At 44.9% G+C, this 22,639-nt stretch overlaps 3 protein-coding genes and 1 long non-coding RNA gene across 7 annotated transcripts; 2 read left to right on the top strand and 2 right to left on the bottom strand.

The window, feature by feature from the left end:
* Window positions 1-1,112: 1,112 nt before the first annotated feature.
* On the bottom strand, window positions 1,113-16,089 carry LOC115892814. Of its 2 annotated transcripts, none has more exons than XM_030915224.1 (3): window positions 15,659-16,089; window positions 14,295-14,343; window positions 1,113-1,349 (listed from the first exon to the last, which is right to left on the bottom strand). In XM_030915224.1, the coding sequence occupies exons 1-3, from the start codon at window positions 16,074-16,076 to the stop codon at window positions 1,214-1,216; spliced, it is 603 nt and encodes a 200-aa protein (XP_030771084.1). In that variant the 5' UTR covers window positions 16,077-16,089; the 3' UTR covers window positions 1,113-1,213. The 2 variants fall into 2 exon arrangements, with proteins under 2 accessions (XP_030771084.1, XP_030771085.1); XM_030915225.1 differs by lacking the exon at window positions 1,113-1,349 and adding an exon at window positions 1,409-2,596.
* On the top strand, window positions 11,540-18,131 carry S100B (S100 calcium binding protein B). Of its 3 annotated transcripts, none has more exons than XM_030915227.1 (3): window positions 11,540-11,815; window positions 14,697-14,842; window positions 17,584-18,127. In XM_030915227.1, the coding sequence occupies exons 2-3, from the start codon at window positions 14,705-14,707 to the stop codon at window positions 17,722-17,724; spliced, it is 279 nt and encodes a 92-aa protein (XP_030771087.1). In that variant the 5' UTR covers window positions 11,540-11,815; window positions 14,697-14,704; the 3' UTR covers window positions 17,725-18,127. The 3 variants fall into 3 exon arrangements, with proteins under 3 accessions (XP_030771087.1, XP_010368393.1, XP_010368392.1); XM_010370091.2 differs by having other exon boundaries at window positions 11,541-11,799; window positions 14,704-14,842; XM_010370090.2 differs by having other exon boundaries at window positions 11,542-11,815; window positions 14,704-14,842; window positions 17,584-18,131.
* Window positions 16,082-20,248, bottom strand: LOC115892813. The gene is made up of 2 exons (XM_030915223.1): window positions 18,945-20,248; window positions 16,082-16,223 (listed from the first exon to the last, which is right to left on the bottom strand). Exons 1-2 carry the CDS (start codon window positions 19,586-19,588, stop codon window positions 16,106-16,108), a joined length of 762 nt encoding a protein of 253 aa, XP_030771083.1. The 5' UTR covers window positions 19,589-20,248; the 3' UTR covers window positions 16,082-16,105.
* On the top strand, window positions 19,484-21,621 carry LOC115892815. Its single transcript, XR_004052731.1, has 2 exons — window positions 19,484-19,606; window positions 20,247-21,621. It is a non-coding gene; the product is annotated as an uncharacterized LOC115892815 (long non-coding RNA).
* The last annotated feature ends 1,018 nt before the right edge of the window (window positions 21,622-22,639 follow it).

Here is a 22,639-nt window from a genome sequence, read left to right on the forward strand (position 1 = left end):
TGAGACTCAGGCAAACACGGCCCCTGGGCCTTGTTCCAGGGAACCCCAAAGGCAGAGTTCAGAAGATTGCAATAAATTTTATAAATTAGTACACAATAACAGATAATTAATTTTAAATGTTGAACTTAAGGTTAATACATATGTTACAGGAATTACATCAGGAATTGATTTTGTTATGGAGTCTGTCTTAAGTTTTAATTCCAAAAGCAGTGTATTCTTCCTACGATTTAAATTTTATTTGCACTAGCACTGAATAGAACTACTAGTTGCTAAATATACCTGTGGATGTATTCCAGTTACACTAAAAATTAAAACATAGTGCCAGGTTATTCACAGTGTTTTCAACTTAAAGTTTGTTTTTCCAAAGAAAAGAGGTTATTGTTCTGCAGTAGTAAAACTGCTAGGGATTGAGCTTCCAGATTTTTAAAAATTTCATTTATATATACATATATATATTTTTTTAGATGGAGTTTCATTCTTGTTGCCCAGGCTGGAGTGCAATGGTGCGGTCTCAGCTCACTGCAACCTCTGCCTCCTGGGTTCAGGCGATTCTCCTGCCTCAGCCTCCCCAGCAGCTGGGATTACAGGAGCCTGGCTAATTTTTTTGTATTTTTAGTAGAGACAGGGTTTTACCATGTTGGCCAGGCTGGTCCTGAACTCCTGACCTCAGGTGATCTGCCCACCTCGGTCTCCCAAAATGCTGGGATTACAGGGGTGAATCACTGTGCCCAACCGAGCTTCCAGATTTCAGGTTCTCAGCTTTCCTCTTCTCTTGTTTGGTACATTCTTTATTTAAATCTCTAAAATAAAATAACTCGTTTCCACCTCCTGGGTCGTTGCCATGGAGGTGGTTCAATTCCACGAAGGCATTTTTACAGTCAAGGCGTATGCATCCTCACTTGTTAAGTGAGTTTGTTTGTTTGTTTTTTGAGACAGAGTTCTCTTTCTGTGGCCCAGGCTAGAGTGCAGTGGCAGGATCCCTGCTCACTGCAACCTCCATCTCCCGAGTTCAAGGGATCCTCCTGCCTCAGCCTCCCAAGTAGCTGGGACTACAAGCATGCGCCACCACGCCCGGCTAATTTTTGTATTTTTAGTAGAGACAGGGTTTCACCATGTTGCCCAGGCTGTCTCAAACTCCTGACCTCAAGTGATCTGCCCGCCTCAGCCTTCCAAAGTGCTGGGATTACAGACGTGAGTTAAGTAGTTCGAACAATCAATTGATTATGCTTTTGTGGCTGCTCACTTGTGCATGTGGCCAAGTACTGTGCTGTCCTGGCCCACAGCGTCCAACAGGAAGGGATGGGCAGTAAGACGTGGGATCTTCTGAAGTCGTCAAATGAAAAACCCTCCTGTTGAGTGAAAAAACAAATAAGCGAATCTTGTGATTTTTAAAAAATTTAAACTGACATGATTTTATTGCAAATTTCCAAGAATCCTTAAAAGTTATAAAAAGTATAACCAAAATAAATATCTGTGGCAGAGTTCTACAGAAGACAAAACTCAGTCTTCCTTTTGAGATCTTGCCCCAGCATCAGTTCAAACACTTCCTCTCATATTTCACCAAGACTCAATTCCTGAGCAGAAACAGCAAGGCACAGCAAGTGCCATGAAAAGAGGCTTTGTGTGGGGTGGGCTCTTCACGCTCCAATCTCCAGTTCCTTCTCAAAGCTTCGAAAAAAAGTTGAAAAATGAAAACAAAAGCCCTGTTGTGTTGAGCTGGGCTCTGGCGTTGCCATGGACCCAGGGCAAACAGCGATGCTCCTGCTCTGCCCCCAGCTCAGCTCGCACTGGGCCTTCACGTCTGGAAGGGAGCACGGACCTCGGAATGACTGGTTAGAACCCAAATGAATTCATGGAATGTGACATGGTTCAAAAATAATAAAACGTGATACCCATGAAATGCTGATATTCTGTCTCAATTTGCCAGATTGGGGCCTCCTGGATTTAGAGTATTCTAAAGTAGCCGGCAGGTTCACTCTGCCCTTTTAGACCTAATATATCTGGCTCAGAAAGAAGTCTCTGTCCCTCTGCTATTTGCTGTTCTTTGCTTTGCCTGGTCTGACTCCCGCCCCAGGAGTTCTCCTGACAGCTCCAGGTTCCGCAGACAAGAGCAGTAACTTTTATAATAATAATGACTCCCAAGTGAGTGCATTGGGCTCTTCACATGTGTCTCTGTGTGCACATGCATGTGCATGTCATTTCTGGGCACTTCACGTGTGTCTGTATGTGTGCACATGTATGTGCATGTCAATTTCCTTTACTCCGACAGCCCTCTCAGGGGTGCAGCTTTTTCCCTCTTTTACTCAGGCTGAGAAAGGTAGTCGTTTGACAAGGTATGTTCAGAGGTCGGATCTGAACCCAGCTCCAAGGCTCCAGCATCCAAGCCCTGACCCCATGGCTGCCTGCTGGCTGGGAGTGGCATTCTTTAGAACAGGAAAGGCAGTGAGTTCTCATGGCATCAATACTTGCATTTGCTACAACAGAAGCTTTTTGTCTCTTCTTCGCATTCCTTTAGAACACAAGCCTCCTTTTCTGCCTGTGGCCATCAGTCACTGGAATCAGCCTCGTGAGTGGCTTGGTGGCGGATGGCACCGTCCTTTGTGGGAGAAAACAATGTTGCTGCCCAAGCCTTTCTGGAATGACCTCTTCCCACCCCCTGACCAGCCCCAGCAAGGCCCGGGGCTGGCTGCCTAGTCGATTGGAGCCAAGAGTTTGCTGAATGAATGAAGGGAGAAGGGACATCCAAGTGACTGAAGAAGATCTTAACAGAAGATTTATACATTCAAATAGAGGTCCCTGTTGACCCACAAGCTCCTTCATGCTCTGTGCTGGGCAGGCAGCACTGTTGCTTGAGAAGGAGAGCCCCTTCCTGTCATGGCAGGTCGTCATCTGGGAACCTGGAGCCACATCAACTCATTTCCCTCCATCTGCAGACTAGACAGGGTGAACCACATGGGTGCCTTTGGCATTCAAGGTGCAGTAGCCTAGACACCATGGACCTTGAGCCTCCATCACCCCCTCCACCCCTTCCCAATTATCTACAAAGTTTCACAGGCTGCAATGCCAGGCAGCTCTCCACAATACCATGACCACTAGTCAAGTGATGGCTCTTGGCCACAGAGTCATGGCAGCGTTGCTCACAATGGCACCTTTCTTCCCAAGCCAAAGAGTGCATGTTCTCACTCTCCGGGGAAACACCGTGGTGATTGCTCTCCAGCAACCAGCTGCCTCTTGGCACCCTTGTTGTCTCCTTAAGCTTTTTTATTATTGGGAGGAACAGGTAGTACATATTTTTTTGCAGGTGGACTAGTGACATTTGTGATATCCTATTATATTACTTTGGGGATTTTTTAACTTCAGAAAATCTCATTTTTTGTTTCCAGTTCAACATATAAGGAGCTAAGGAATCTTTGCTCCATTCTAACAGCAAGTAAAAAGCTGAACAAACTGAAAAATTAATCCAGTAGAGAAGTTAGATCCAGTAGAGAAGTGAGGTCACAGGACAAACTATTGTGCCCAACATTGGAGAGACAGACAGGTGGGGAGAGAGGATCACAACTTATCTCCAGCAGAAGCCTCCAGTGCCAGGGTAGGAAAACCTGAAAAATTGCTGGAGGCTCAGTGCTGCAAGTCTGAGGGACAAAAACTCCAAGGGGACCCCCGTCCTGAGGGCCCCTACACTTTTGTGAATTTTACCTCCAGGAGCTTGACCAGGTCCTCACAGTGAACATTGGAGAAAAATCCCCTTGTGCTTCAGCAGGGGGAAGAAAAAAGGAACCATCTTGAGATAAGGCATTTTGTTCTTAACAATGCCTGTCCTCAGGAGTCTGTTTTATCCCAGCCAAACTGGCTGGGTTACATCAGAGCCTGACCTACCAACTCCAGGTGGCTCTGGACTTCCATGCAGGTGACGGGAAATACACAATTCCAGCCCCCTGCAGTCATCCTGTCCCACCTACAGGATAGGGGAGCGTTTGTGAAGGTCACAATTCAGGGGGGCAGGGTCACCACAGACCTAGACCTACTCATAGGATTGTAGAATGCTTTCCCTCCCCCACACCTACCACCATATCACTAAAGGTCTTTTGATAGCAGTTCCTTCTAACCAGACTTCATTTCCAGCCTTCAGAAAACATTATAAGGTACACTGAAAGACAAAAACTAGTTTGAAGAGCCTAAAAAAGCATCACAAGCAGAGTCAGATATGGCAGGAATGCTGAAATTATCAAACCAGGAATTTTGAAAAGCTATGAGTAATATGTTAAGGGATATAACAGAAAAAGCAGATGGCATGCAAGAGTGGATGGGCAACAAAAGCAGAAAGATGGAAATTCTAAGAAATAAACATAAATGCTAGAGTTTGAAAACCATTGTAACAGAAATGAAGATTCCCTTTGATGGAGTCATTGGTAGACTCATGGCTGAGGAAAAAATCTCTGAGAGCTCGAGAACATGACAATAAAAACAAAGAGAATAAAAGCTGGGGAGGAAAAGCAGAACATAATATCCTAGAACAATGTGATAGCTACAAAAGGTGTAACATACACATAATGAGAACAAAAGGAGAAGAAAAAGAGAAAGGAGCAGAAGCAATATGTGAAGCAATAATGACTGAGAATTTCCCCAAGATTAATGTGCGATACCAAATCACAGATCCAGGCAGCTCAGAGAACACAGAGAATAAATGTCTGTTCCCCCCCAGAACTAAGCATATCATATTCAAGCTTCAGAAAATCATAAAGGAAAAATCTCAAAAGAAACCAGAGAAAATAAACACCTTACCATAGAGAAGCATGATAAAAATTACATCTAACTTCTCCTCAAAAACTATGCAAGCAAGAAGAAGATGGAATGAAATATAGTCATATATCACTTAATGTTGGGGATACATACTGAGAAATGTTTCATTAGGCAATTTTGTCCTTATGCGAACATCATACAGTTACACAAACCTAGCTGGTATAGCCTATTATACACCTAGGCTGTATGATACAGCCTATTGCTTCTAGGCTACAAACTTGTCCAATATGTTACTACTGGATATTGTAGGCAATGAAACACAATGGTAAGTATTTTTACATCTAAACATAGAAATGGTACAGTAAACACATGATATACAAGATTTTAAATGGTACACCCATATGGGGCATTTATGATGAATGGAGTTTGCAGAACTGGAAGTTGTTCTGGGTGAGTTAGTGCTTGACTGGTGAGTGAATGTGAATGCCCAGGGCATTACTGTACTCTACTGCAGACTTATAAGCATTAATGTACTGTAGTAGTACTACTAGAGTAGTAGTGGTGTAATCTTGGCTCACTACAACCTCCACCTCCTGGGTTCAAGTGATTCTCCTGCCTCAGCCTCCCAAGCAGCTGGGATTACAGGTGTGTGCCACCACACCCAGCTAATTTTTGTATGTTTAGTAGAGACAGGGTACTACTACTAGAGTAGTAGTGCTACTAGAGTAGTAGTGCTACTAGAGTAGTAGTGCTACTAGAGTAGTAGTGCTACTAGAGTAGTAGTGCTACTAGAGTAGTAGTACTTACAAGCATTACCGTCTTCTACTGCAGACTTATAAGCATCATTGTACTCTACTGTAGGCTTATTAGCACTGTACACTTAGGCTATGCTAAATTTACTTATTTATTTATTTATTTATTTATTTATTTTAGAGATAAGGTCTCACTGGATTGTCCAGGCTGTTCTTGAACTCTTGGCCTCAAGCAATCCTCCTGCCTTGGCCTCCCAAAGTGGTAGGATTAGAAGCTTGAGCCTCTGTATCCAGTTATACATTAAATTTATTTTAAAATATTCTTCCCAGGCATGGTGGCTCACGTCTATAATCCCAGCACTTTGGGAGGCTGAGGTGAGCGGATCACTTGAGGTCAGTAGTTCAAGACCAGCCTGGTCAACATGGTGAAACCCTGTCTCTACTAAACATACAAAAATTAGCTGGGTGTGGTGGCACACACCTGTAATCCCAGCTGCTTGGGAGGCTGAGGCAGGAGAATCACTTGAACCCAGGAGGTGGAGGTTGTAGTGAGCCAAGATTACACCACTGCACTCCAGCCTGGGCAACTGAGCAAGACTCCATCTCAAAAAACAAACAAATAAACAAAAAACAAAAATATTATTCTTTCTTCAATAATAAATTAACTTACCATAACTTATTTACTTTATAAACTTTTTTTCTCATTGACTCATTTGAAATAACAGCTTAAAATACAAACACATTGTACAGCTATACAAAAATATTTTCTTTCTTTATATCCTTAATCTATAGGCCTATTTCTATTTTTAACAATTTTTAAATTTTTTCCTTTTTTTTTTTTTAACTGAAACACAAACACATTAGCCTAAGCCTACACAGGTCAGAACCATCAATAGCACTGTCTTCCACCTCTACATCACATCTTTTCGCACTGGAATGTCTTCAAGGGCAATAAGACATATGGACCTGTCATTCTCTGCAGCACCTTCTAGAATATGTCCCAAAGGACCTGCTTGAGGCTATTTTACTGGTAACTAACTGTTAACTAACTTTACATATATATATATACACACACACATATATGTGTGTGTGTGTGAATATACATATATTATAGAAAGAGTACCGTCTAAAATAACAATACAATGTATTGTATAGTAAATACATAAACCAGTAAGATGGTCATTTATGATAGTTGTCAAGTATTATGTATCATACATAATTTAATGTACTACTATGTGACTTGTAGCACAGTAGGTTTGTTTACACCACTATAACCACAAACACATGAGTAATGCATTGCACTACAATGTTATGATGGCTACATCACTAGGCAATAGAAATTTTTCATTCCATTATAATCTATGAGACTACCATTGCATATGCAATGTCATTGACCAAAATGTTGTTACATGACACATGGTTATATTTCAAGTGTTGTAAAAATAAACCCTCTGATATGGTTTGGCTGTGTTCCCACCCACATCTCATCTTGAATGGTAATCCCCGTGTGTCGTGGGAAGGACCTGGTGGGAGGTAATTAAATCATAGGGGGCGGTCACCTCCATGCTGCTGTTCTCATGACCGTGAGTTCTCATGAGATCTGATAGTTTTATAAGAGGCTTTTTCCTCTTTTTTTGGCACTTCTCCTTGCTGCCAGCATGTGAAGAAGAATGTGTTTGCTTCCCCTTCTGCCATAGTTGTAAGTTTCCTGAGGCCTCCCCAGCCATGCTAAACTGTGAGTCAATTAAACCTCTTTCCTTTATAATTTACCCAGTCTCAGGTATGTCTTTATTAGCAGTGTAAGAACAGACTAATACACCCACCGACTTAGAATTCTGTGCTCTGCAAAACTATCCTATAAAAGTAAAGGAGAAATATACTTTCTGAGACAAACAAAAATTTTTGCTAATAGATCTGAAGAAATGTTAAAAGAAGTTCTCCAGAGAAAAAGAAAATGATATTTTAGAAACTCAGGTCTAAGCTAACATCATGATGACAGGATCAAACTCACACATATTAATACTAACCCTGAATATAAAAGGGCTAAATGCCCCCAATTAAAGGACTCAGAGTGGCAAGCTCAATAAAGAACCAAGACCCAACAGTATGCTGTCATCAAGAAACCCATCTCACATTCAATGACACCTACAGGCTCAAAATAAAGGGATGGGTAAAAATCTACCAAGCAAATGGAAAACCAAAAAAAGTAGGAGTTGCAATCTTAATTTCAGGCAAAAAAGACTTTAAACCAACAAAAATAAAAAAAGACAAGGGCATACAAAATGGTAAAGGATTCAATTCAACAAGAAGACCTAACTATCCTAAGTATATACATAACATGTGTGTGTGTGTATATATATGTTTATATGTGTGTGTATATATACACATATGTGTGTGTGTATATATATACCAAACACAGGAGCACCCAGATTCATAAAGCAAGTTCTTAGAGCACTTCAAAGAGACTTATACTCCCACACAATAATAGTGGGAGACTTCAACACCCTGCTGACAGTACTAGACAGATCATTGAGGCAGAAAATTACCAAATATATTCAGGACCTAAACTCAGCACTGGAGTAAATGGACCTGATAGACATCTACAGAACTCTCCACCCTAAAGCAACAGAATATACATTCTTGTCATTACCACATGCACATACTCTAAAATCAACCACATAATGAGACATAAAACACTCTTCAGCAAGTGCAAAAGAACTAAAACCATAACAACCACTCTCTTGGACCACAGCACAAGAAAATTGCTCAAGGCCAGGCATGGTGGCTCACACCTGTAATCTCAACACTTTGGGAAGCCAAGGCAGGTGGAGCACTTGAGGTCAGGAGTTTGAGACCAGCCTGTCCAACATGGTGAAACCCTGTCTCCACTAAAAATACAAAAATGAGCCAGGCATGGTGACACATGCCTGTAATCCCAGCTATTCAGGAGGCTGAAGTGGGAAGACTGCTTGAACCCAGAAGGTGGAGGTTGCAGATTGCCTCTCTGCACTCCAGCCTGGGTGAGAGACTGAGACTCCATCTGAAAAAAGGAAAAAGAAAGAAAGAAATTGCTCAAAACCATACAATTATATGAAAATTGAATAACCTGCTCCTGAATGACCTTTGGGTAAATAATGACATTAAGGCAGAAATCAAGAAGTTCTTTGAAACTAATAAAAACAAAGATACAACATACCAGAATATCTTGGACACAGATAAGGCAGTGTTAAGAGGGAAATTTTTAGCAATAAATGTCCACATCAAAAAGTTAGAAAGCTCTCAATCAAACAACCTAACATCACAACTAAAAGAACGAAAGAACCAAGAGCAAATCAATCCCAAAACTAGCAGAAGACAAGAAATCACCAAAATCAGAGCTGAACTGAAGGAGACTGAGACACAAAAAATCATTCAAAAGATCAACAAATCCAGGGGTTGGTTTTTTGAAAAAATTAATAAAATAGACCACTAGCTAGACTAATAAAGAAGAAAAGAAGAAGATCCAAATAAACATAATTAGAAATGACAAAGGGGATATTACCACTAACCCCACAGAAGTGCAAATAACCATCAGAGAATATTATGAACACCTATATGCAAACTAGAAAATCTGGAAGAAATGGATAAATTCTTGGATACATACACCCTCCCAAGAGTGAACCAGGAAGAAATTGATTCCCTGAACTGAGCAATAACAAGCTCTGATATTGAATCAGAAATAAATAGGCTACCAACCAAAAAAATCCAGGACCAGATGGATTCACAGCTGTATTCTACCAGATGTACAAAGAAGAGCTAGTACCATTCCTGCTGAATCTATTCCAAAAAGTTCAGGAGGGGGACTCCTCCCTAACTCATTCTATGAGGCCAGTATCATCATAATACCAAAATCTGGCAGGGACACAACAACAACAAAAAAAACTGTAGGCCAAAATCCTTGATGAACATTGATGCAAAAATCCTCAACAAAATACTAGCAAACTGAATCCAGCCGCACATCAAAAAACTTATCCACCATGATCAAGGAGGCTTTATCCCTGGGATGCAAAGTTAGATCAACATATGCAAATCAATAACTGTGATTTATCAAACAAACAGAACTAAAGACAAAAACCACATGATCATCTCAATAGATGCAGAAAAGCCTCTTGATAAAAATTCAACAACATTTCATGTTAAAAAACTCTCAATAAACTAGGTATTGAAGGAACATACCTCAAAATAATAAAAGCCATCTATGACAAACCCACAACCAACATCATACTAAATGGGCAAAAGCTGGAAGCACTCCCCTTGAAAACTGGCACAAGACAAGAATGCCCTTTCTCACCACTCCTATTTAAAATAGTATTGGAAGTCCCGGCCAGAGCAATCAGGCAAAAGAAAGAAATAAAGGGCATCTAAATAGAAAGAGAGGAAGTCAGACTAACCCTGTTTGTGAACAACAATCAACATACAGAAATACTTAAATGTAAAATCCAAAACTATAAAAACCCTGGAAGACAACCTAGGTAATACCTTTAAGGACATAGGAATGGGCAAATATTTCATGAAAAAGATACCAAAAGCAATTGCAGCAAAAGCAAAAATTTACAAATATAATCTATTTAATTAAACTAAAGAGCTTCTACACAGCACACACACACACAAAAACTATCAACAAAGTAAACAGAATGGGAGAAAAATTTCACAAACCATGCCTCTAACAAAGATCTGATATCCAGCATCTATAAGGAATTTAAACAAATCTACAGAAAAAAAGACACTTTTCAAAGGAAAACATACATGTGGCCAACAAGCATATGAAAAAAAAACCCTCAACATCACTGATGGTTAGAGAAATGCAAATCAAAACCACAGTGAGGTACCCTCTCACATCAGTCAGAATGGCTATTAAAAGTCAAAAAATGGCCAGGCACAGTGGCTTACACCTGTAATCCCAGCACTTTGGGAGACTGAGGTAGGTGGATCACCTGAGCTAGGAGATCAAGACCAGCCTGGCCAACATGGTGAAACCCCATCTCTATTAAACAAATACAAAAATTAGCCTGGTGTGGTGGCATGTGCCTGTAATCCCAGCTACTCAAGAGGCTGAGACAGGAGAATTGCTTGAACTCAAGAGGTGGAGGTTGCAGTGAGCCAAGATCAAGTCACTGCACTCCAGCCTGGGTGACAGAACGAGATTCCGTCTCAAAAAATAAAACAAAACGAAACAAAAGTCAAAAAATAACAGGTGCTGCCAAGGTTACGGAGAAAAAGGAATGCTTATACACTGTTGGGGGGAATGTAAATTAGTTCAAGCATTGTGGAAAACAGTGTGGTGATTCCTTAGAGACATAAAAACAGAATTACCATTCAACCCAGCAATCCTGTTACTGGGTATATACCCAAACGAATATAAATCATTCTATCATAATGACACATGCATGTGTATGTTCATTACAGCACTATTCACAATAGCAAAGGCATGGAGTCAACCTAAATGCCCATCAGTGGTAGACTCGATAAAGAAAATGTGGTACATATACACCATGAAATATTATGCAAGCATAAAAAAGAATAAGAACATGTCCTTTGCAGGAACATAGGCAAACTATCGTAAGCACCCTGGGATGGAGAGAAAGGCCTTGGGATACAATCCACACATCATGTTTTCCCCTAAAAGTACCACCCCTTTTAGTCCCTGCAGACACTGGGTTCAGCAGCTTCTCTGAGGCAGCCCCGTTGAGCCCAGGGCTGACCACAGACAAGCACTACTGTCCACAGAACCTCACGCCCAGTGGGGCCAGACGTGGAGGCTGGCAGAGGAGAGAAGCTCCAGGGGCCTCTCCATTAGAAACCAGCCTGCAGGCCACTTAATCTCCTACGCTCAGCCTGTACTTGGAAGCTGCTTGTTCTTGGCTGCACATTTGCTTTGTTTGAATCAATTAATCCAAGTCTCTCTCCTTTCCCTACCCCCAACCTTGCCTTTAGGGGAACATCAATATTCATGTAATAAATCAATCACACAAAAAGCTGACTCCCCACTTCCTGCTCTACAGGCCCTTTTTTCTTCCTCAGCCCATGTGCAATCCTGGCTCCCAGCAAGTCCCCAGGGCTGCTTGGTCAATGCAGCCCTGTGTGCAGGCCTGGCAGCCCTGCCGCCCCCGCCCTCGGCCCCCATTGGCTGCCACGGCCTGCAGTGGGCTGCACCAGGGTTCATCCGTCCTCCCTGGGCAGACGGAATAAGAGGCTGCCTCTGCCGACCAGACCTGCCACCCAGGACCCGCAGCAGAGACGAGGCCTGCAGCAAGGAGCCCAGGAAGGGGTGAGACAAGGGAGAGGTGAGAAAGAGCCAGGCCAAGAGGACGCTCAGGAAGAAATGGTTTTCTTTTGGGTGGAAGGGAATGGAGGGGTAGAAACTAAACGGTAGCTTAAAAAGCCCCTTTAGGACAATTGGCAGCACTTCAGAAGTGTCAATAGGATGATGTGTTTTAATCTCTACATTATTGCTGCTTTATGGACACCTGACTGCATCAGCCCTAGGCAGCTAGAGGTATTTTGCCATAAATCAGAGAAACCTCAGGTCTCGTGGCCCAGAAGTGATTGCTGACATTTTCCCAGTGGTGCTACAAATACTGCCTCTCCTGTAACTATTTGAAGAGTAAAGATTTTGCTTCCCACTGGGGCTGGAAATGATGGAGAACCTAATGCTAGCTTAGTCCATATCCTAAATAAATCCCTTTTCTCCTTGTTACTTTTTCCACCGCCCTGGGTAAGTAACTCTTCAGTTTTCCAGTTTCCCTCAGTTTGAAGTGCCAGGGTGACCACAGCCCCAGGACGCCACTCAGAAATTACGTAACAATTACAAATACATTGGGTCAAAGAAATTGGGGTTTTGGTGGGTTTTAACTTTCTTCAGTCTCACAGTTTCTCAGGGAGGTCGAACCCCTAGAGGGATCCTCACACGCTGGGTAACGTGTCTTTCTAAGGAGTTAAAGTTCAAATGTTCTCTTGTTCTCAATGTTAAAAGATTAATGTAGGACATTCACAGAATGTGAGAAAGAAACGGATATTTCCATTTCTCTTAAAAGATAAACTATAAACCATCAACTATTTCTTAAGTCAAAGGGAAAAATGTAACAAGAATTTTTTAATTGATTTGTAGCGTGGTTATGAAGAAAGCCATATTTTCTAGTGGTTTCTATTAGTGTTCTAATATATGGAATACATGTTTTATGCCTTTCCTTTGTAATAATCCCATTAGTCATAATTCATAGGAAAACAATTTAACCTCCTTTTCCCCAAATCATCATGGACTTTGAGGAGCATCACAATGATGTAAAAGTGTCTTGTTTTGTTTTGTTCAAAAAAATACGCACACATTCACACACATATATCAATAATTGAAAACTTGAGTGCAAAGAATAAGAAAAGCATGAAATGTTAAAGATTTTAATACATCTTAACTGTTCTATTTATGAATTACCAAATTTTTAGGGACTCAAGAGCAAAATAAAGTACACTAATTATTAATAGAATGCCTTTAGCAAAGATCTGGCCAGCACAAAAAAATCTTCATTCCTGTTTCCTTTGGAGGATCAGAAATAAACAAAATTTTTAACATCTAATTCCAAATTATTTTTAAGATGTAAGTCATATATTCAACATGGGAATGATTTTTTAACACTATTTGATTTATTAATTTATTTTTAATTATAACAGTGCAAATGCTCTTATTTGATGATTAGAACTCAAGGCCAAAAGCTGGTAAACTTCTCGGCCTGCCCATCTGTTTTGTGAGACAACTGACAAGGCATCCTTTGTAGAAGGCGCCTCATTCCCAGACTGATGAGATATTTCCTTGGTTTGTAGGCTGTGGGGTAAGGTCCTTGCTGTGAGGGAGGTCGGAGGGCTCTTACTTTGATAGCTGCAGAGAAACACCTATTCCTGCCCCCGTCCCAGTCACTGCAGTGAATGAACCAACCTTTCCCTACACTGGAGGTAGAATGCAGGCTCAGCAGCTCAGCTTTCTGCTGGATTCTGTCCCTCTCTGCGACAGAACCACACGCATTTAATCAGTTAAACTTAGGATACATTTTTTTTCCTGGTAGATCATATAACTTTCCCTGTTATTCTTCAAAAAGATTGTGGCAATTCTACCATATTTATTTTTCCAGATGAATTTTACAGCTGTTTTTGTCATGTCACCCATCCAAAAAAATTCCATAATTGTTATTAAAAATGATTTAAATTTACATAAGAATTTAAAGGAAAAACTTCCTACATTTTATGTTCCTCCGAATCTCTTGGAAGGATCTGCATTTTTCTTCCTAAACTTAGTCTTAGATCACATGCTATTTCTATATGAATAGGATATTTTGCACTGGATTTTCTACTTCTTTATTGATAGAATATAGGAATGCTGGCCAGGCGCGGTGGCTCAAGCCTGTAATCCCAGCACTTTGGGAGGCCGAGACGGGCAGATCACGAGGTCAGGAGATCGAGACCATCCTGGCTAATACAGTGAAATCCTGTCTCTACTTAAAAATACAAAAAACTAGCCAGGCGACGAGGCGGGCGCCTGTAGTCCCAGCTACTCGGGAGGCTGAGGCAGGAGAATGGCGTAAACCCAGGAGGCGGAGCTTGCAGTGAGCTGAGATCTGGCCACTGCACTCCAGCCTGGGTGGCAGAGCAAGACTCCGTCTCAAAAAAAAAAAAAAAAAAAAGGAATGCTATTGATTTTTGTCTTCTTATTTTGCTCCTAGTCAGTGTCTCACTTTCAGATTGATTTTAACAGCTTGCAGTCGATGGTTTGCTTACCTGCACTCTATGGCCTCATCTTGGAGCCTTACAAGAACAGAGAGGGACCCTGTGGGGAGGAAGCAGAAATTTAACCCCTGAATTCCTTTGCTGCTCTGCCTCTGTATTTTTGCTAAAGATTCCCTGTTGGACCAACCCAACCAGAAGCCAGAGGGCATGGGAATATATCCCTGTGGCCCACAGAGACAGAGAAGGCAGGCTCACATCTGTCTAAGAGGCAGGTGGAAGGATTTATAAAGGTGCAAATTCCCAGAATGCCCCTCCAGGCCATGCCTGCTGTTCTGAGCTTGAAAAGAGTGCCAGGGCCAGTCCATCCCCCTTGTCTGGGTTGAGGTCTGTATTGATAACATGTGAAATGTTTTATGATGAGGTATAGATGAGAAGGCATCTTTCCTTTGCGAGCCCCTAGGATGTCTGAGCTGGAGAAAGCCATGGTGGCCCTCATCGACGTTTTCCACCAGTATTCTGGAAGGGAGGGAGACAAGCACAAGCTGAAGAAATCCGAACTGAAGGAGCTCATCAACAATGAGCTTTCCCATTTCTTAGAGGTGAGTCTTGCTTTTTACACTTGACACTTTCTCCATCTCCTCTTAAAAAGCCACTGGTACACTGGCTTTATCTTCTCAGCTGCACTGAAGGTGATTTCCTTCCAGGACTCCTGGGCTGCTTCTGCAAACTTGTTTGAGTAACGGAACCCTCAGTGTGGGACTGGCTCATATGGGCCCCTTGTTTTCATGTCCTTATCAACCATCTTGTGTACAATTGGTGCATCAAGGTCCCGAAGGCCAAAGCTTCCCAAATAATGCTGGACTCATTACTTACCATGGGCCAAAGTGAACATAAAAGGAAACTGTTAAAAATAGGCTTTGGGAATGTTTTTAGGAAAAGGATGTATTTTGGCTTAGCTAGATGTTTAGTATTTACTATGGAGATAAGATATGCCAGACTTTCACTCATTAAACACTGACTGAGCACTAATTAAGGCATGACAGACATGGCTTCTGCTCTGGGGCACCCAGCCTGGCACATGGATGAATGACCATGACTGGCTTAACTGAGGGCATGACAGGGGTCTGTACACATCCTTTGGAAGCCCCGGGGCTTTGCAGGAGGCTCCGTGGAGTAACATGTTGGTGAGGAACTGTCTTTAGTTGGGGCCCCTACTTTAGGAAGCTGTATGAGGGTTCCTGGTGAGCCCTGTTCTTCAGGCAGTTCCTGCTGTGGCTTGTGGTGGAAGTATGTCCAGACCCTTGCATCAGGACTCATTTTCCTACCCACTCTCTCCACTGTCCTTGGATCAGACACACCTGTCTTTACTGCCCACCTCACGCCCTCATGGAAGTGAACTCCGATCACCCTGGTACCTGATGCTCTCTTAGAACCAAGGCTGGCTGGAGGCACACCTTGAGCCAGAGTGAAGCACCGGTGGTGTCCATGTGTGAGATGCAATGAAGGGCTTCCTGGGTCACCCATATGAGCAATCACAAACGGGAGAAATGACCAGAAAATGAGCCAGTGCACTAGTGTCTCACCAAGTCCTGATTCCAGCATAAATACTAGGGCAGGGCTCTGCTGCATGGGGATGGGGAACTGCCCTCCTAAGCTGGCCAAGCCTCTCAGTGCAAGACAGCAAGCCCTGGGCTCCAGCAGCCCAGCAGTCCATGTTTTCAGGGCAGGGGAAGAGGGGCTGGCTGGTTCTCCTGTCCGCACTTCCACCAAACGCCACACCACTGTGAATGGTTCAGAGTGGAGCAGACAGGCCTGCAAGCTTGCAGGGGGCATCCCCACGTCTGATTCCAGGACTGGTTTTCTCAGGCATTCAAGTCCACAGAGTGACAGCAGTCCCACTCACACACGCAGTTTTCTAGTTCCACCAATCCTGCCTTCTGACTTGATCTGAAAGTCCCAGGTTCTTCTTCCGAACAAGGGCTGTTGTGAGGATGAAACGGGACAGTGCTTAAGTGCTTAACATATAGTGAAAGCTCAACTAATAGTAGCTATTATTAATTATTTTTATACATAGAAAAAGCTTAGCATGTGGGAATCTCAATTTGTAAATGATAAATAATTCATGGTAAGCATTTTAAGGCATCACGAACATTTGCTGCCTGGTTTTATCAAGGTAATTTCAGTTCAGAAGCAGATCTATAATGTAACTGAAGTTAGTGCCCTGATCCTGCCCATCCACAGGTGCCTCCCCACCCCTACCCCCTTAGAGTTACAATCTTCTGTATGTTTTATTTAGTTTTTGAGATAAGGTCTTGCTCAGTCACCCAGGCTGGAGTGCAGTGGTGCAATCTTGGCTCACTGCAGCCTCAACCTCCCAGGCTCAAGCAGTCCTCCCGCCTCAGCCTCCTGAGTAGCTGGGAATATGGGCATATGGACCACACCCAGATAATTTTTTTTTTTTTTCTTTGTAGAGATGGAGTCTCCCTGTGTTGCCCAGGCTGGTCTCAAACTTCCTGGGCTCAAGTGATCCTCCTGCCTCAGCTTCCCAAACTGCTGGGATTACAGGTGTGAGCCACCATGCCTGACCCCTGTGTGTCTTATAGCCAAGGTGGCTGTTATACATCACACTTGACTTCTTCAGGCCAAGCCTTCCTGTCCCGGGGAATTGTTACTCTGCTCTTCGTCAGTGTTCAATACCCAAATATTTCCCACTACATTTGTAGCCCTGCACTGTGGTTGTTCCTCTGAGGCTTTGTACATCACTTAATAGCCACGCCATTCATTCAGCTCCAATGTCAGGCAGAACTGTCAGGAAAAAGTTTCATGACACCTAGAAAGCAATTCAAATGGGAAAAAGAATACAGGGTTAACAAATCTAGGATGTTCCCAAGAGTTACTTCAGCAACAAAGAAGACTTTCAAAACATTACATTCTACTGGAAGTCTTTAAGACAGGGACTTCCACACACAGAACACATGAAAAGTTTAGGAGGGCCAAAAGTTTATTTTTATTTCAAGACATTTGCTAGGGCTGATCTAGACGATATTCCTTTTTTTTTTTTTTTTCAGGTATTTTAAGTAAGATAACAACCTTCAGTTTTTCACCTCTTGGCTGTTCCATTCAGCCTTTTCCAGTAGCCCAGGGCCAGACACTGACCCCCAGAGACTTCTACTTGACAACAGCCCCCGGTCACATGAGACATCGTTCCTGATATTTTGCATTTGATGTTCTCAGGTTATTTCAGACACATATTATCAGAGTCACTCAACTTTTAATCATATTTTGATGGTCCAAAATTCCATTTAAAAACAAGGTTGGCAACTTCTTTTATCTCTCTTAGGAAATCAAAGAGCAAGAGGTTGTGGACAAAGTCATGGAAACACTGGACAGTGATGGAGATGGTGAATGTGACTTCCAGGAATTTATGGCCTTTGTTGCCATGGTTACCACTGCCTGCCACGAGTTCTTTGAACACGAGTGAGATTAGAAAACAGCCAAGCCGTTCCCGTAACAGAGATGGTCACACAAGAAAGCAGACAGCAAGGGCTTGCGGCCTAGTAGGAGCCGAGCTTTCCAGCCGTGTTGTAGCTAATTAGGAAGCTTGATTTGCTTTGTGAGTGAAAAATTGAAAACCTCTTTCCAAAGGCTGTTTTAACAGCCTACATCATTCTTTCTGCTATATTAGGCCTGTGTGTAAGCTGACTGGCCCCATGGACTCTTGTTAACAGTCACTTAGGAGTCAGGTCTCAGTGATAAAAGCGTGCACTGTGCAGCCCGCCATGGCCATGTAGACCCTAACCCGGAGGGAACCCTGGCTACAGAAATTACCCTGGGGCACCCTTAAAGCTTCCGTTACCTTTAAAAAACAAAGCCTTATCCAGCATCATTGGAAAACACTGCTGTTCTTTAAATGCGTTCCTCATCCATGCAGGTAACACCTGGTTGGCTGGTGTGACCCCTGCAAGGGCGTGGTGGCCTCAGCCTGCTTCCCGGGATGCGCCTGACCACCCGGTGAACACTCAATGCTGGCAGCCCTCCTGGAAAAAGCAACTCGGTCAGAACTCGGAACCTGAGCCAGCTCTGGGGGCTCCAGCTCAGCCTCCATGCCCCATGCGATTCAAGTCGCAGCTGCAGGATCCTTGCCTCCAATGTGCCTCCAGCACATGCGGCTTCCGAGGGCACTACCGGGGGCTCTGAGCCACCAAGAGGGCCTGCGTTCAATAAAAAGAGCGCAGCTTGGGAGGCCGAGGCAGGCGGATCACAAGGTCGGGAGTTGGAGACCATCCTGACCAACACGGTGAAACCCCGTCTCTACTAAAAATACAAAAATTAGCCGGGTGTGGTGGCGGGAGCCTGTAGTCCCAGCTACACGGGAGGCTGAGGCAGGAGAATCGCTTGAACCCGGAGGCCGAGGTTGCAGTGAGCCGAGATCGCGCCACTGCACTCCAGCCTGGGCAACAGAGTGAGACTCCGTCTCAGAAAAAAAAAAAAAAAAAAAGTGCAGCAACAGCGCCCCAGCGCCATCAAAAGGGAACGCAAGCAACGAACGTGGATAACGTGGATCCCCACTGCCCCCGCAACAGGGAGGCTTCCCCAGGGGCTTCCGGCCACTCCACAGGGGACTTCCGGTGGGTTGGGTCACGTGCTCTTCCCTAAGCCAATCACCAGGAAGGGGAGCTGCCAATGGTCCAGGGTACTCACGTGCCTGTCCATGATGCACCTGGGCCACCAGCCCCATTACCGGTGTTCACTGCGCTCCCCGTGCTCGGTGGCCTTCGTCTCAGAAACCTCACCCTCCTCAGCGTCCCTCTGTGCCCTCTGAACAGTCGTGGGTAAAACAGGAAGTCCTTCCTGTCCCAGGCAGTGTGGGAGGCCCAGAGGCTCACAGGGCCCGAGGCTGGGTGGGGCAGAGGCAGGAACCACAGCTGTGATGCCGGAGAGATGGGGTGGTGAGAGGGGCCTGGGAGCGGCCAGAGGGGTCCCAGAGAGGCCACTTCTTCCTGCCACCTGGGGAGTCCCCAGAGCCCGGTGCTCACTTCTCGCTCAGCTCTCGCCGTCTGGAAATTCTTGGTTACTTTTGGCCAAGGGGTGATGTTTTCATTTTGCACCGGGCCCTGCAAGGCTGGTCCTGGTGCGTGCTCCTGGCTGGGGAGCAGGAGGCCAAGCTTGGGAGACCCAGGGTGTGACGCTGAGCTGGGGGTTAGGAGGGGTGCTGCTGCCGGGGGGCAGCTCTGGGCTGCCCTTGACGGAGATCCCCGCCTGCCACCTGCATTCCTCCCCAGAGGATGCTCTGCCGCCTCGGCGGAAAGTTGAATTGGCCCTTCCAGAGCCTCCTCTGCGCACATTGATCCAAGAATCCCAAGGTGACTAAGTCCCCAGAAGCCTACTCTGCTTCTAAACCAGATAGGGAGAACATTGGCCCTCCAAGGAGCTTGGCTCCAGCCCCATCTCTCAGGGACTCCCAGGGCAGCTTCTGAGCACAGGGGGTCTGGGGGGTCTCCTCCAATCAAATGCCGTTAGCTCCAAGTTGTAAATGCCAACTGTCCTCTCCTGGCAATACCTAGCTGAGTGTGACCCACCCTCACCCAGAGGCACGTTCCAGTTCCATGAGTGGGTGGTGGTAGTCCCCACAGCCTGGTGGCCAGCACAGGCCCGGCCTACCCCAAAGGCTACCTCCAGCATCCCCAGGTGGACAGGGGATGGGCTCGGGCAGGGAGGTGGAGGAAACCCGCCCCTAGCTTTGACCAGGAGCACATGGAGCTTGCTCAGACCTGAAGGGCGGGACCAAGGTGTGAAGAGTCTGTTTTCATGAACCTGTTGCCCAGGCTGCCATTTCCATGGCCCAGTTCAGCCACAGAATTTTCTGTGCTCCATCAGTTTGTCCGTTTGATCCGCAAGATTCTGGGCCACAGCCACTGTGCAAATCTGTCCCTGCCAGCAGTGTTGGTCTCTCAGGGTGGAGACCCTGGGGCCAAGCTGAGGACCCCATTTGTTGACTTGCAGTGAGAAGGTGCTGTTGAGAAGTTGGGCTGCGAGAACCCACGATCTCTGGACCCCATGGACCATCCTCTGCAGGCTGTTGTCCCTGCCAGAAGTACAAGCAACACAATTGCCAGACTTCCTGCTACCAAGAGGAGGAATCATCATCTAATAATTGGATTGTGGGGGGTAAGGCCTTGGGCCCCCAGGCAGTATCTGGCCATACCCCACCTGTACCCACCAGTGGGGACAGAGAGAGCAGGAAGGCTATTGGGCTGTCAAGCCCTGGGCTCTGTGCTTTCCTGACCCCATGCCTCTGCCTGGGGAAAAGGGAGCAGTGAGGAGGGAAGTGGAGAGTGGGTGATCCTGGGCTCCCCTGGCACTCTGTCAAGCTCTGGCTCTCTCTTGCCCACTGTTCCAGCTCCTCACCTCTGCAGGGCCCCAGGCCTGTTCAGCCAGATCCTGGTCCTCTTGCAAACAAGGAAATAAATTTCCCCCACGCTGGCTGGGGCCCTACTTGGGTATCTCCATTATGGACAGTTTGTCTCCACAGCATGACACCCTGTGAGCCCCATGGGCCCATTACTGTTCCCTGCAGCTCTGCCCTGTGAGGCCCCATCCTGGTTTCCAAGGCAAGATGGGGACCCTTGAGCCTACATGCCCCCAGCCAAGACCCTGGAGAGGGTTTGGAGACTCTTGTTAGCAAGTTGTGGGAGACACCTGGGTTTGCTTTTGTTTTGGGGTTCTTAAATTTAGGGATTCCACCCTTATCTTGTGCAGACACAAGTCAGATTTTTGTAATTGCAGATAGATGGAAGTGTTTGGGCATCAGAGGAAGGTTGCACTGGCCCTTCATCCAGTGGGAACTTCTACACACAGATATTACTTTCTGCCCACAATTGAGACTCCCAAGTAGGTTCCACTAGCCCTGTCCCACAAGAGCCCAGATATTCCCTGGCAGTATTTCTTTACCAAGAACTGGGCTGCCTTGGGGACCAGGTGGGTGAGCACAAGGGATACCTGGCCTCTCTGTCCTGAGACCCCCCTTAACTATGACCCTCACAGCCATGTCCACCAGCAACCTGGCAGGCAAGACAATGGCACAACCTCCTTTCATTGCATTTAGGGAGAAAACGACCGGCCTCTCTCTCTGAAGGAGTGCAGAAAATACACATTATTCAAGCAAGTTTGCATGAGGCAAGCCTAGAGCTTTTACACAGGGCTGGATGTTGAGCAGAGAGCTAAGGATGAGGCTTGCACTCTCCTTGGGAAAATAGCCTAAAGCCCCCAGGATCTAAACCTTGCAGGAAGGAGGCCAGACTTGGCTGGGCTAGAAAGAGTTTTTCTGATGTCTCCTTACCCCAGCACCCCTAATTTAAAATACAGATCCCTGAGGTGCATCTCAGGAGTTCAGGAGGCCAGTCCTGAACTTTTCCTCTTCAGTGAGGAGGTGGGGGATACTACAGAGGGCATATTGGGTCCCATGGCCCCCTACAGCTCACTGCATTAAGAAGAAATTTATAGCACTAAATGCCCACTTCAAAAAGCTAGGGAGATCTCAAATTGACATCCTAACATCACAACTAAAAGAACTAGAGAACCAAGAGCAAACAAACCCCAAAGCTAGCAGAAGACAAGAAATAACCAAGATTAGTGTAGGGAAAAGAAAGAAAGATCAGACTGTTACTGTCTCTTAATGCTGCTTTAGCTGCATCCCAGATATTCTGGTATATTGTCTCTTTGTTCTCATTAGTTTCAAGTAAGTTCTTGATTTTTGCCTTAATTTTATTGTTTACCCAGGAGTCACATAGGATCAGGTTGTTCAATTTCCATGTAGTTGTGTGGTCTTCAGTGAGTTTCTTAATCTTGAGTTCCATTTTGATTTTGCAGGTCCTTGGTATGCTGAGTACCGGTCTCCTGGGCCCACTGTTGTTTCTGTATACTTTGTCTCTGTGTCTTATTTCTTTTCTCAGTCTCTCGTCCCACCTCACGAGATATACCCACACGTGTGGAGGGGCAGGCCACCCCTTCAGATGAGAGCAGAACTGAAGGAAATAGAGACGTGAAAAACCCTTCAAAAAACTCAACGAATCCAGGAAAAAAATAATAAAATAGATAGACTGCTAGCTAGACTAATAAAGAAATGTGAGAATAATCAAATGGACACAATGAAAATGATAAAAGAATATCACCACCGGCAGGGCGCGGTGGCTCAAGCCTGTAATCCCAGCACTTTGGGAGGCCGAGACGGGCGGATCACGAGGTCAGGAGATCGAGACCATCCTGGCTAACACGGTGAAACCCCGTCTCTACTAAAAAAAAAAATACAAAAAGCTAGCCGGGCGAGGTGGCGGGCGTCTGTAGTCCCAGCTACTCGGGAGGCTGAGGCAGGAGAATGGCGTAAACCCGGAAGGCGG

Source organism: Rhinopithecus roxellana, chromosome 13 (assembly GCF_007565055.1).
Source record: "Rhinopithecus roxellana isolate Shanxi Qingling chromosome 13, ASM756505v1, whole genome shotgun sequence".
NCBI classification, from domain to species: domain Eukaryota; kingdom Metazoa; phylum Chordata; class Mammalia; order Primates; family Cercopithecidae; genus Rhinopithecus; species Rhinopithecus roxellana.